The sequence below is a fragment of the Amblyomma mixtum genome, chromosome 6, assembly GCF_055824585.1.
Source record: "Amblyomma mixtum isolate Tamu chromosome 6, ASM5582458v1, whole genome shotgun sequence".
NCBI classification, from domain to species: domain Eukaryota; kingdom Metazoa; phylum Arthropoda; class Arachnida; order Ixodida; family Ixodidae; genus Amblyomma; species Amblyomma mixtum.
This window is the reverse complement of record NC_143017.1, coordinates 84,185,689-84,200,379: the sequence shown is the minus strand read 5'-3', so window position 1 is coordinate 84,200,379 and position 14,691 is coordinate 84,185,689. Positions and strand designations below refer to the sequence as shown.

The following is a 14,691-nucleotide window of genomic DNA, read 5'->3' as shown; positions in this document are numbered from 1 at the left end:
CAAATTTAGAATAGCCGTCTGCAGTACAACACCCTTTCCAGACTAGCCTCTCTTGAACTCTTTAAAAAGTATAAAATGGCATGACCCACTACTTTATTTTTATTCCTCCCAATTTAAGAGAGATGAAGCCAATCATATTACTTGTCTTGTACTACTGAGTAAGCTCCAAAATCCGGAGCCAACTTACCTAACCTTCAAAGTTAATAAAAAGTTCTGATTTTGGCTCTTTCATAAATTTTAACCGTTTTTTTTAGTTGTTAACGTTACCCCTAAAGGCCCTCCAGAAGAGGATATTACATAGGGAGGTGGCATTCATGTTTAGGAGCGTAAGTAATGCAAACAGCTCATCATCTGTGCATTCAAACAGGCACCGCAATTCAGTCTACGCCTTCTCTGCAAAAAAACAAACAAAAAAAAACGCTCGTCTTCTGTGAAAAGAGTGAAACATGTAGTATTTGACGGAAATCTCTTGCCCACACTTAATGAACGAGCTTAAAATGCGACCTCTGCGGCGACTCTCAGCACACGTTGTGCATCCTTAGGGTGTCCTATTCACCCTACGGACACTTCTTTATTGAGCATCGCTTCGAAGAACTACGAGCTACAGGCGCAGAAAACCAGATCTCACAAGAATTTAGCAGCCGTTTCCTCTTCGACGTTCATGCCGACACTTATAGCCAATGCGCCTTGTGATACATGTAAAGCTGCATTGAGTCTACAAAAAAAATGTTTAAATTTATTTACAAGCATCTTCTTTTTGCAAACCACTCAGGGGACGCTTACTTGATAGTCTACTACCCTGATGTCGTCTTTCACGACATCTAACCTTTAAGAGGTGGTACCGAACGAGACCAAGTAACCGACGAAAACAAAAAAAAAGGCGGTGGGGGGGGGGGGGGGGGAGGGAGGGAGGACGAAACAGCTTTTATCAAATGCACCTACATGACGCGAGGCGCTCAAACCGGCCAAAGTCAAACTACACTGCTCGCCCGTAGCCTTCGTTATTAACCCCACGACATCCAAAGGGACCTCGCACAGTGAAGGAAGGCGAGGGGTAGACAGGGGGAGCTGCGCAATCCGATATTGCAGTCGTGCCGCACGAGGTGCGCCAAAGCCCCATCTGTTGCACTCGTCGCTTCAGGAAAATCAAATTACCTCACCGAGCAGACATCAAAAAGAAAATAGAAACTAAGGCCGACAGAAAATGGGGGTTGATTTTTTTCTCCTTCATTGTCTCTGCTTCGAGAGCTTTGTTCACGTCGCAGGTGACATAAGAAAGAAAAACGCACAGGATTGCGATCGGTCGGCACCACCGGGATTGAGGTAAAAGATAACAAGAGAGGTGGAGGAACAACGACTGCGGAAAAAAGGGCCGCAAGACATTGTTTCTGCGACAAGAAATAAAAAGAAAACAGGAAGCGAAAATAGGGACAAATAAGGATGTAGCAGCCCTCCATGTCAGCGCCCTTGCTGGCGGCAGGCGCTGACAAACGGGAACATCGCGGCGCGAGGAGGATTGCAGCGCCAAAAGTGTCGGCGGCGGCAGGATGCAGCAACTGCAGCAGTCGCATCAGAGCGGCACTGTCAGATCTGCTGTTGGTAGCAGCATTTGGAGCGCGGACAACTCTTCAAAGGCAAGAGAAAGGATCCTTGAAGCTGCAGAACGTGAAGCAAGAAGCAAAATACGAGAAACTATGCCGAAGTGCTGAAGTAGTCAGGACTGGATGCACGCGACTTTGACATGAAGGGGGTGAAGAACAGAGGTTTTTTTCATGCTAACAATGCAGGTCTTGGCCCAACGGAACAGCAGCCGCCGCTCGCCTTTATCCTAGCGCTCATGCGTAAACCCAGCGGAGTAGCAGCGTAAAAACGGATCCCGGAAGCAGCTGATGGCTGAATCGATAGGTTTACCACGTGAACTAGAGTGCGCGCCATCGCTGGGCGGCAATTCTGAGGCGCCCTATGTTCTCGCCCGGGTCATGCTTTGGCGGCATTCAAAGGGAGGCGACAACGTCTCATGTGCGGGCTCTTAGCGGCGCCAGTTGACGGACAATTGCCAGTAGAGCAGCAAGTATACGAAGAACCGCAGCTGCTAAATAGTCTAACAGAGGGCCATGTGTTGCGTCTTTGCCATCACAATGTACATGTGTCAAAGAGACCAAGAGGACAGCCAATTGCTTTGCCAAGAAGGAAACAGAAAGCGGGAAAAGAAAGGCGGGAGGGGAGGCGGCAGTATTCTGTTTGGTAAAGCCCCCCAATTATATTAATCGTGAAAAACAGAAACATTTCCACAGGTTAGTTGCTTTCGAGGACTCTTGGTTTCTTTCATGTATTTATATATGCCGTAAAAAGCCCCTTATTTCCCTTCTCTGGTCAGTTCATTGTTTATTACAGCCGTTCCATGGGTACAGATCTGTCCCGGTTCCCGTTCTGCAGAAAATCCAGCGTCGTCGGCACTGCCATCGTCGTCGTCGTCGGCGGTATTGTGAGCGGAAAAGCTAGTGGCCCAAGTTCCACGTAGATCACTTGACTATATCACGTTAGCCATTGCCAGAAGACAGATTGGCGAAATCGCTGAGTAGAAGAATAAGTATAGTCTCGCAATGAAAAAAATAAATACACTATGCTTTCTTTCTTTCAGTGACTGTTAGTTTCTTTCATATGTATGGAATCTTAATTTTCTTGAAAAGCGTTTTAATTTTGCGAAGTCATTTTTAGTTCTGAGTCTGCCTCCTCTGCCACAGCCCAAGGCTGGCTTATGGAGGTTTCACTCAGACGCCGACGCCAACGCAATGAGTCATCTCTTCACAGAAAATATAGTTGAAGCAATGAAAATCAAATACTTATCTCTCATAGACAGCAAGTGTACATTACCACCGCGAACATATATAGAGGACAGGGAAGGAGAGAAGGGGCTGAGAAAGGCACCAAGAACATTTGTTTCAAACAAAACTAACTTTATCCGTTATTCTTTATTTCCTAGCGTTAGCCGGCTACAGCTCCGACTGGTAAGCCAAGCCAAGGGAGGGACCATCATGAAAACAAGTACTCGAAACAAAATATTACAGAAGACCGCTGGGGCTGAAAACAAAGTAAATACAACCGAAAAAATTTTTAACCGGCAAGGCTGGCGGCGAGGGCGACGAAAAACAGTGAGAGCAGGAAGCACTGGTCTTGCAGCCCAAGACATATTTTCGCAGCAGCCGAAAAGACGAATATGACTGGAGGCAACCAAGAAACATCTACCCTACTCTTACGCAACGCGACTCCTCTCTTTCTATCTGCCCCTGAAACGCTCTTAATTGCAGCCATGCACGGCTAGGTATCAACCTAAGAACGTGAATCGTGATTTCGTTGTGCAATGGCCACGCAGAGCGCGCAAACCTCTCCTCTTTTCGCAGTGGGGACTCTTCTAGGCTGCTTTGCGCACTGAGCTCCTGCTCGAGTGTGCAGCTCTTGAGCTACCACACGGAAGCCTCCACTGCGGCAAAGAAGGCCAAGGGCCAACGAATCACCGCAAACACTCCGTCAGCAAAGTTTTTATTTCGAAGGCGTGGAGAAAAATAGGATATGGTGTTTACACATTCATGCCAATGTTGATGATGAAAACTAGCAGGTTTTCCGTTGTGTCCTTACGAAGACCTTGCAATCTATCTTGGATGACTTGGAGCTCGGTCGCCCACACCCCGAGGTTCGCGCGCCCCTTCCATTTCACATCAGCCCATTGTTCCTGCTGCGGACCCTTATCTGGTCGTAACAGCTTTTCCTCCTCTTGGTCCTTTTTCGGCATTGAAGCCGTGGTCTCTTGTTTAAGTCCAGTGTCCTTTGCTCGAGCTTCTGCGTGACGTCACTCCTCCATGTGACTGACGCGAGCTCCACCTGCACATGGAAACTCCGGGACTATCAGCAAAACGTGAGCACTCCTCGGCAACCTGCAATGATGTTTGCAACGTGCTGAAGCGGTGTTGGGATGCCACAGTTAACAGAGATTTGGCATAGCGCGTATCGCTACCACTTACAACGTTGCGCGTGCAGAGTGTGCGCATGCGCAAATCGCTTTAAGGGCCCCAGATGCCTCGTCGCGACTGGTTACCGCGTGGGCACCTGGGGCGCGTGGTACGCGGTAGCGGTGCACGCTAGGCTAGGAATATTACGTCAAAGAACCCCAGGTGGTGGAAATTCACGGAGCCCTTCACAACGGCGTCCCTCATAGCCTGAGTCGCTTTGGGATGTTAAACCCCCACGGACCATAAACCATGTATCTGATATCACAGCTCGAGACACGAGCATCCTAGCACTATATAGGCTGTGTCCGATCGCCTAATGCAAGGATGAACCTAAAAGATACAGAGTGCGCGTCGCGTCTAATAATAACATAAGAAAAGCCCCAGCACCGGTGTCTCCACAGGTGGACACCGGTACTGCGGCACGAAGAAATTAGACAAGTGAAAAGGGTACACGATGATGTCGACCGACGCTGTGAATCAGGTGTGTTTACACGGGGCCACACCGACCCGCTATGCATCATTAATTCCAATTATGGCAGTAATTTATTCGTTCACTCACTCTCTCGTTATGCACATTAATTACTTTTTCGTCAACTCGTGCTACCTTAACTGACGTTAGGCTGATTCAATTACGACAGGGCCAACTGCATTTTCTCTGACTTGTGCGAGCGCAACGCACGTTAAAGAACCGCAGATGCTCGAAATTTATCCGGAGTCCTACATTATGGCGCCAGTTTCCCTCTCCTTTCTTCCAATTCCTCCTTTGTTGCTTCCGGCATGGTGCTCTACCCGGGTTGGAACCCGGCCACGTAGGTCACGTTTCGATAGAGGGAAAACGTTGAAGGAGCCCAGGTGCTGTGCGAAGTCAGTGAACGTAAATGAACCCCAGATGATCGAAATTATTCCGCAGCTCTCCACTACAGCACTTCTTTCTTCTTTCACTCCCACCTTCCTCCCTTCTCTCGCGGCATGGTTGAGGAGTCCAGAAAATTCGGGTGATGTCATAAGATTTCTCGTTGCCTTGTAAGCTATATACAATGAGAAACAGTATGATACCACCAGAATTGCTGCGCGACAGACGTTTGCGGCATAATTTTGATAAGAATGTTGTCTGTAGACTGGCGCCACATTGAGGTCGGTCAGTGGGATTTTTTATAGACTATCGACATGTATCATCGTCGTCATCATCGTCACCAGCCTGACTACACCCAAGCGCATTTCTTCCTATTGATTTCGACTAGGATGCGGTGTTCGGCTTGCTTTGTGCGTCATATGTGCACTTGATGACGTCACCCAGTTTTTCTTGACATAGCTCTGATTTTTTCACCAGCTGCGATTACACACACTAACACATGCCTCAGGCTTTTCGTGTAATAGGACTAGGGATGCTTTCGCATTGAAAAAAGAGGCCCTAGTACAGGCCTCTAGAATAATTTCGACATACTAGGTATTTCTAACGTGCACTGATATCGCATAGCACAAGGGCGCATTTTGTGTTTTGTCCCCGTCCAAACACGGCCGTCGCGGCTGGTTTTAAACACCCGTTCAGAAAAAAAAAAGAGCAAAGGAAGAAAGAAATGCTTTCTCCACAGGCGTTTGTCCCTGTCGTTGTCATGGACAGGCATTGAGGTCGGTAAGAAAAGTAAGAAAAATGATAACTGTGTTGTGAGATGTGTGAATACCCACATTAACTGTGCCATGGCTTTTCCTTGAAAAGTGTTTCAGTCGATGCAAGGGGAGAGTTATAGTCTGTTCCGGGCCGATTTCTGAGGGCAGCTATTCTTCCTTCATCTCAGCCGTTCGCTGCACACAAAAAAGCAAGAGAACAGTTGCGAGTCAGATTCTAAACTCTCACACGGCATAATATTCTCTTAAATACTACTTAAAAATGCGCGCAAAAATAATTGCTACAAAACAAATGTGTAGTGAGCCAGCTTTAACTCAACTGAGGCTGATATATTTTGTTAGGAAGACGGAAGAGGGTAGAGCTAAACGGCAGTTGTGTTGAGTTTTTCAATATTAAATCTTCTGGATGTTTTTGCGACCTCCGAATGTGTTGAGCACGTAAACAAGAGCGAAACTTAAAGTCACTTGGTTTCATGCATTAATGACCGCCTTTTTTTTCTTTTTGTAGTAAGAATAAATTGTATTTATACATTTCTAATGCACATCTTTTCTTTAAGCATACCTATCTTCCATTTAAGGGATGCAACCCTAGGAGCTGCAGACTGTGGTACTAGACTAATAATCTTAATATGATTCGGTCTTTTAGGTTACCAAGATAGCTCAGAACGGTGAAAGTTTGCGCTAGTTGGTGTACATACATCATTTTCGAAAGCGCTGTAAACAACACGCACTGAAAAGAAGACAGACAAGCACATGTGCTCATTCTTGTTTGCGTTTCTCTGTGTTCGTGTTGCCTGCAGTGTTTCCGAAAATGGCTTAGCCGGATTGGCAACCTAATATGCATTTTTTTCTCCAAAGTTTCGCTATGAGAGCTTTGCATCGATATGGAAAGTCGCGCTTCCCCCGAATTTCTCGTCCAGTCTAATACCGTATCTTATTAACGATTTGTAGCCTGTTTTGAAGTATGAGAAGCTTCGAATAACCTACTTTTCCCTGAATGGCGCATTTGATAAGCTTTGTGCCTCAACACATACTACTATTCCTTCACTTTTAGCTCTTGCAATGGAGTTCATGCCCAATGAAAAGATTGTGAATACTCAAGCTACGATAAGCACAGTTGAAAATATATGAGCACTGTTTCCCATGCCGTTTACCCAACATAAATATGAATTGCTTGCACCGCGAATGCCAGTTACATTCGTAGACCCTGCTGTTAAATAAGAAAAACAGCAACATATATGATCAACTGAAGGTTGAATTACAAATTTTTTCACGCGATATGCACCTACTTATTTCTTAAACAGCAACATCTGTCTGATGTCATAGGAGTAAACAACATCGCTTAGCCCCCCCCCCCCCCCCCCCCCCCCCCCCCCCAACATGAAAGGCAATAGAAAGTGAAAAGAACCTACATTGGAACCTAAACAATAATACAATATATTACGAAGCCGAACAGCTATATAAATCATAAAGCAGAAAGTTAAAGTTCTGTAAATAGAGGAAAGACATTGTCATCCGTGAGGAAATCTGTGACCGCAGGAGAAAAATTTTAGAGACGTCGTCTTTATCTACCAGGGGTCATTAAAACGGCCTGGTGAAGACTCGAGATATTTATGTTGGGCAATGGTCAACATTCATTAATTTATTTGCCTCAGTAAACTGATTTCTTAAAATATTGGAAAAGTACCCACATTTGTATGGGACTAGGCACAGGGGCGTGGCTGGTAGTAAGTCGGGTGCGGTCTCCTGAACCTCCTTACAGCCATCCGTGTCTTTCTCAAGACCGGTGTCAGATCTGCAAAACAGGGTCATTGCAAACTATGCGAAGTTCAAAATCTGCCTGGACCTCATACCCAATCCCTCTAGAGAAAAAATGCCTAGCTCCGTATGAGAAAGTGCGTAAGGTAACACTTCAAATGGGTTGTACTGGTGTGCGTTCTAAGCTCCAGTGAGTTCTGTGGGGAGGTGGCTGACTTGTTCCACATAGTTTGGGCGTGCCAATCAAACACATCTATCCCCCCGAAACCCAAACCCATGAGAGGAGACTGGGAAGCGGCCGTACTTGTCTGTCAAAACCTCAAGACCCAAAAGGCCTTGGTTCAACGGACGCGGGCGGCATTTATTTCCAATAGGGCCCCAAACCAGTCACCTATCGGTAACCATTTAATGGTAAACATCTTGCGCCAGCGCAACGCCCACAACACGAGCGCTGTAGTAAACTAAGCTGAACGAAAGAACAGAGAGCAGAATTATAAAAAAAAAATCAATTTTTTCTTTGAATTTGCCCTGCTTCGCAATATATAAATTCTTCTCATTATTTACATCCCAAATTATTTCAGATACTGTTAATCCCATTGAAATTTTTACTAGATGGGCACATAAAAATAGCACACAGATTGTAATACAAAGACTTCCATACATTAGGAACATTGTTGGTTACAATTAATTACGAGCATAGACTATGGAAGAGAAAGATAGAATAGAAAATTAGTCATGAAAATACAGCACATCTGCTAGAAAAGTGCGCACTTGTACATTGTAAGAATGGTGGTTATACAAATGATCTCTCATGAGTGATTTGAGTAGTCTGTTATATATGGCTAAAGATGATTTAATTATTCAAGGAAAGATTAAGGTGTTTCACGAAGCTGTATGCAAATGCAGGAATACTGAGCGCAATTTTATTTAGATAAAGATACGAAAAGGTGAAAGAATAAAGAAAAGATGCTTAGCCAGCTACTTACTTTCCGTCGCAAGGCTCACTGTACTTGTCTGTTAAAGCAAAGCAAAAAGAGAAAGCACATAAGCTAATAAACTTTAGCTAGTACAAATGAAACGCAAATTGTCAAACCAGAGCTGATAACATCAAAAATAAAAGTTTTCAAATACAATGATTAGCTGAAAGCTCAGTTAAATTTCTTCGTGACAAAATTGTACCGGAGGCACCGGAACAAACGAAGACAAGAAGGAAGCGAAGGAAGAAAAAGGTAAAACGAGGACGTGGTGGCAGGAAGAACGTACAGAAAGCGGTGGCAACAGTTCAGTTCGCATGAGCACAAGAAGTTATAATGGCAAAGAAAACACAGCAGGTGAAATTTTTCTCTAAATAATTTGCACTTTCCTCTTCCAATCATGCACAGTGAGCGGTCCTTGGACTTGGTGCTCGGCATCTTATATGAATCCTTTTTAAACATGAAACGTTTCTTGATCTTGTGAGACATTACTATCGTACAAGGTAGCTTGACAAAAATGAACTTAAGCACTAATACCGTGCACGCTCTCTGTGTGTATTGATTTCTAGCGACTTCAGTATTGCTAAATAAGCTCAATATTATAAAAGCTTGCAGGAAAGATTATGTGACGTCTGGACTACTGTCCACCAAGAAACCCAGATGAGAATTTTTGGTATCTTAATGTAGCTTTCAGCTGCGCTTCCCTTAAGGGAGTTCCCATGGAGGCTGATCAATCCTTCGAGGCGGTAATCTACGCTTGCAAATACGCAGGTGTTCCTCTGTCAAACACAGTTGGGGTTTTTCCTCTATTACTGCGGTAGGCTAACGCTGAACATGCTGCATTACAGCGCTAACTGTATTGGGGGGCGTTGGCTCCTTTCATCAAATTCAGAGTGCAGACAGACGCGCAGGTGCACATATGCTTTAAGCATGTACTCAGGAGTGATCGGATAGATGGGAGTATAAAATTGAACGGACGCCGGTAGGGCGGCCAACAAGAGACCGGTTACGGAAAATTGAAGATATTACCGCATATTATAATTCATGCATTGTAAACTTGTCTATCCTCTCAGAGGCCTTGGAAACGAAATGCTTGAATGAAGAAAGAATAAGCAGCTTTTCCATTAGTTTCCACAAGAAAACATTGCTCAGAAGAAAAGAGAAAGTTTTTAATTGCGAAGTTTTATTCAGTCCTCTACGCTTCAACGCGCTGCGAACAAATGTCACAGATACTTCCAGTTCTGGCCGACCCGAAGGAGCAACTTGCTAATTGCAAACAGGCGTTATCTGAGCAGCTCCTTTATAGACGGGGTCTTTTCATGTGATAATGCCGATAATATCCAATGCGAAGTTTTCGAATTAAAAATCCGTACCTATTTTTTCCTTCGCATTTTTGTGCTTCACGTGGACGACAATCACCACCGCAGCGGCCAGCAGTGTGCCAGTGAGTCCCAGCAATGCTACGATTATGGGCCAGGCCGGGATCGTGCCACGATTTCCAGCTGTTCGAAAAACGAGGAGAAGGTTAAACGTCACGCCGTGGAAATAATCATATGTCACTTAACTTTATTCAGACTAGAAAATCACAACAGTACGTACGTATAGTCAAGTACGGCAGCAATTTAAGGCTAAGGTATCAAAGAAATTAACAGAGCGACCATAAGAAATCGGTCTATAATCAAATGAGATCCACAAGATAAGTAGGTCTAAAAGTGAATAATCACACTGGTAAATCCGCAACATAGAAAATTCAAAATGGTCCACATTTCAGAAATAGTATGTCGCAGGGCCAAGAAAAAAAAGTCACTACACCCTAAAACGCTACAATTTTCCAGGAAACTTGAATGAGGGTAAAAAGAGAAGAAAAAAATACGTAGCCCTAAAAAAAATGCAGCCGCAAAAAACAGCTCTTATCGCTGAGCATCCCATGATTAAATTCTTTCTTTAATTCCTGGTTCCTGGAACGACGCTCTTCCAAGAAGTACGAGTGTCTTTTTAGTTTCAAAAAGGACATCGATAATGGAAGTAGTTACAGGGAAAAGTGACTTATTGGGCAATGAGAGGCTCTATTTACTGCCCGTGTCATGAGTCAATGATAACTTATAGCGTGCAAATTGAGCTCGGCATGCGGAATAGGAAGTAAAGAAAGAGAACACACGCGTTTATGGCATGCAACTGAAAATAAGCCATTATGTCTCCTGCATCCATCTCTTCTCTCCTTGTAGGTTTTATTGAGAGTTAATATTAACTTATAGCGTACAAATTTAGCTCGGCATGCGGTACAGGAAGTAAAGAGAGAGAACACGCGCGTTTGTGGCATGCAACTAAAAATAAGTCATTATGTATTATGCATGCGTCTCTTCTCTCCATGTAGGTTTTATTGATCGGGCTGCCATGCGTCCACGAAATGACATAACGACGGATGCTACGGAAATTATCACAAGGCGCCGTGCAGCAATTCCGAACCTGTAAATCTGACCGGATCGTGATGCCCGAACACGGGATGTCCAGACTGATATGAGCAACACATGAACTGCCGATATGTTTGATGGACGACGACTGAGAACGAACTTTGAGGCTGTGCACATTGCGTGTACATTGCGTACATTGCGTGCATTGTATACATTGCGTGTACTTGTGTACATTGCGGTGGATGCTTGTAATGATTGTTTACTGATATTCAATGCCGTCGGCACGCGGCTTTATCCTTTGATTTTTGGCAAGAGATGGGACTGCAGCACGAAGAAAAAAGCAAAGAGGAAATCGTTGCCATGTGGTCGAGAGATGGATGACTTGAGGGCTTAAAATTAGTAAAACAGTCCACCAGGCAATTGTAGCTGGTTAAGGAAAAATTTGGAAGGCGCTCAAGCTTAGTCTTAATAATAGACGCATTAGCTTTTATCCTCTTTTATTTTTTGTATTTATTCTGTATTGTTTACAATTATCGACCACTAATCAGAAATCACTATTAATCGATTACTGCTCACCACTACCAAATACCAATTTCGTCTAGTGAATTACAACATTGGCTACATTACAAGTTACTGGATTACAAGTTCCTCCAATGACTAAGGGAAAGAAGTTCCTCTAATGACTTCATTGGAGGAATTTCTTTCCCTACTTTTGGTTTAATTTGGACCCTCCTGCAATTAGTTAGCTTCACTTGAAACTTCAGGGATTTTTTTCCAACTGACACGACGAGAAGTTTGTTCCAGAAAAATTAACATTTTCCGTACAGGTTCCACTTAAGCAGCCAAAAGAAGGCTGTAAAGGCTTGTCTTCAGAATACAAAACGCTCACGGGAGTGTTGTTCCAGATATAATACGCGCAAAATAGAATTTAGCTAAAACTAATGTGGAGCAAACCTATTATGAGTAGAACCGTTATTAGGATTGAAGAAAATGTGAACCTACTTTTACCTTTGTGGTAATGCAGATTTGAGCAGCAGGCGGAGTGACAGGTAATGCAATGGTCAGTATTATTGTTTAGTAACTCTAGGTAAGAGTGTGACAAGTTTGTACTGTTAACGCCTGTGCGCTCGCGTTAGCGCCATGTGTAAACTCTAGACAATTTTTTTTTTCTGACACTTGCAAAATAGCCGGGTGGGGTAAGCACACATAAGGTGCAAAGGTTTCCACACCGGGTGTGAAGGCACGCGGATGCAGTTAGTGCGGGCGACGCCGTGCAAGATACCACCATCACAAAGACGAGCAACCTTTGGAGGGACCCACCGGCGAGCTTTTCGGCCGGCCTCAGGGTGCTGACGAGGAACACCGCGGGCGACCGGTATCCTCTGGGGTTGGCCGTGTACAGGAACACGCGGAAGGTTGCGCCACCTTCGAGGCCGCTGAAAGTGAACGACGGCGCAGAGGTGGACGAGGCATTCGCCACCAGGTGGTCCGTGTCTGCCTCGCGCAGCTCCGCGTAGAACGTCACTGGTGCCATGCCGCCGTTCCAGAAGCCCTCAGAGCACTCGAACGACACTGAGTCCTCGGTGCCGTTCACCTGGCTGCAGTTGTTCACCGACTCCGGAGGACCTGCAATTGGAGCGTTACTGCTAATATACAATAACCTTGAGCACTTTTTGATGCGATAAATTTGGTGTTGTCGCACCACAACTCCGCTGATGTGCGTTATGAATATAACTGATTGGCCGCAAGAGATCACGTGAAGTCATACCGACGTGCCCACAGTGGCGGGTAGCAGCCGACTCACGAGACTAAGAGATCACGTGACCCTGTAAGCTCATTACTTATTGTGCTGTGCGATCAAAACTGTAACCCCGAAATGAATAAAAAATGGCAGAAACGCGAAAGTAGCAACAGTGAAGGCCTAAAATTCTATTGCATTCCACTGGTAAGGAGCGTTCAGTGTCCCCCAACTTTTCGCTAAATCGAATTAGTCAAATCAAATCAGGTTATTGGGCATGCGTGCAGCAAACCTATCACGCAGACTGAAAGCCACCACTAGGCCTCGAAAGGAAGCAGTGTATCGGCGATTTTGCTCCCAAGAATAAAAAACAACTAGGTGGCGGCGACAGCAGCAACAGCACCCGAAAGACGCGGAGAATCGAATGCCATCGCTCTCGGCCACATTCAGTTTGCACGCGGCAGTGAACTTTCGAGATAAGGCGCCCAAAACACTGACGTTTTGGAACACTGCAGAGCATGGCTCTAGTGGCTGTGACAGTCCCAAAGCGCACGGTGCTGTCTCGATAGAATGCTTTTGGACGGTAGTAATCAAGAGAGCAGAAAAATTCATGAAAGCTTCGCGGCAGTACTGTACAAAATATGGTCCTGTATTTCAGAATCTCTACCAGGACCGCACATTACGAATCCAACGCCTACTAATGGCGCATTTCGGTGAGCGAAGAAGAGTAGAGGTGCCGATTAGGCAGCAGTAAAGGAGTACCCCGCCGAGGGAACGAGGACTTGCACAGCTACTTCAACGGTCATTGCACTTCGAGAGCACTATACCACATGACGACGCTTGCTTCCCCGCTATGCTTTGCGTGCTGGTCGTTTCAAACGCATAAAATATTCAGTGTCATTGTACTCAACTGCCGAACACAAGCTGCTAAACTAAGTTTTTCACTGGCATTCGGTTCAGTGAAAATGCGCAAAGTCCGCACCATGGTCCGCACCAATAGCTCTCGCTGTTGTCTCGCCTCTCCCAGAGCCGCGCCGTGCCACTGCTTAGGCTCTCTGGCTGTTGATTTCAATACCTGCTGCTCGCTTTTTTTCTGTTGCTTGTTCAGAAAAACAGAATATATTGAAGATATTTGTTTAGAATATATTGGTTGTACCTTAGCTTGTTTACGCAGTACGCCAACTCTGTAGGATGCGCCATACGATTGCCAGCCTGGGAAACACTGATAGCCTGGTTCTGACATCTCGTAGGACCAGCACTTCTCCCTGATTGTCCCTGCTTACATCTATCTTGGCAATATTTCACTTTACATCACTTTATTGAGAAGTTTGTTATTTGTCTGTTAGCCTTAACTGACGCGGCCTAATTTGTAATCCTCAAGCGACGAGTACGTAAAGCTTTTTCACGCCTAAACCAATTCTTGCAGACTGTGTCACACCAATGCGTTCCGCTCGTCGCATGTGTGTCCTGCGATGCAAGCAGTAGTATATTTCGGGCCACTGTTTCCAAAACCACACTCAGTGGCCACTGGAAATCACTAAAACATATGAATTTGCTTATCCACAATCGCTAAAGTCCCAAGCAAGAACCCTGCGGTCGGCAAGAATAGGAAGTTCTACTGCCACATGACTTCCTCGCACTCCACGTTTTACGAGTGAGCAGCCTGAACAACACTCAATTGCGCTCGCTGCAGCGAAAGTGCTCCTGTTCTACCACTGAATGAAAGTGCTCCCACTCCCGTTCGCCCACTGGAAGGCGCCCACTCTTGCGAGAATACTTTTAGGACTGTTCATGACTGCTCCTGTTTCCCCACTGGAATAAGATGCATATAAACGTCGATCAAAATGACCACGTGGTTCGTAGCGACTACACATGCTGGGAGATCATTTTGGATTTGTAGAAAACAAGCTCTTTGAGACTTCTTTATGTCGGTAATATTTTGTGAATGCCTCTTACAAACGGGGTCTATAGAATAGGGAAAGCCGAATGCCTGCTTGTTGGTTGTTCAATTTCTGGTCGCAACGACTGCAGTGAGCCATTTCTCATATTACGTGCACAATCAACGCGAAACTTTATCTAAAGAATAGCTGTGTCGACGTGGTTCTATTAGTACCTCGAATTTGTAGGACATGCACGTTGACACATAATTTTGGCAGCGATATCAACCTGATTTTTTC

The 14,691-nt window shown here is 45.1% G+C and overlaps 1 protein-coding gene across 1 annotated transcript in view; it reads right to left on the bottom strand.

Annotated features, from left to right (window-relative positions):
* Positions 1–3,634: 3,634 nt before the first annotated feature.
* The window catches only part of LOC149339578 (protein turtle-like), a 118,006-nt gene continuing 106,949 nt past the window's right edge, over positions 3,635–14,691 (bottom strand). The window contains exons 8-13 of the mRNA XM_089550951.1: positions 12,097–12,402; positions 9,739–9,867; positions 8,378–8,405; positions 7,325–7,428; positions 5,694–5,810; positions 3,635–3,932 (exon numbers count right to left, since the gene is read on the bottom strand). Of these exons, the coding sequence (XP_089407077.1) occupies positions 5,800–5,810; positions 7,325–7,428; positions 8,378–8,405; positions 9,739–9,867; positions 12,097–12,402 (578 nt within the window). The 3' untranslated portion in view covers positions 3,635–3,932; positions 5,694–5,799. The remainder of the gene's footprint in view (positions 3,933–5,693; positions 5,811–7,324; positions 7,429–8,377; positions 8,406–9,738; positions 9,868–12,096; positions 12,403–14,691) is intronic.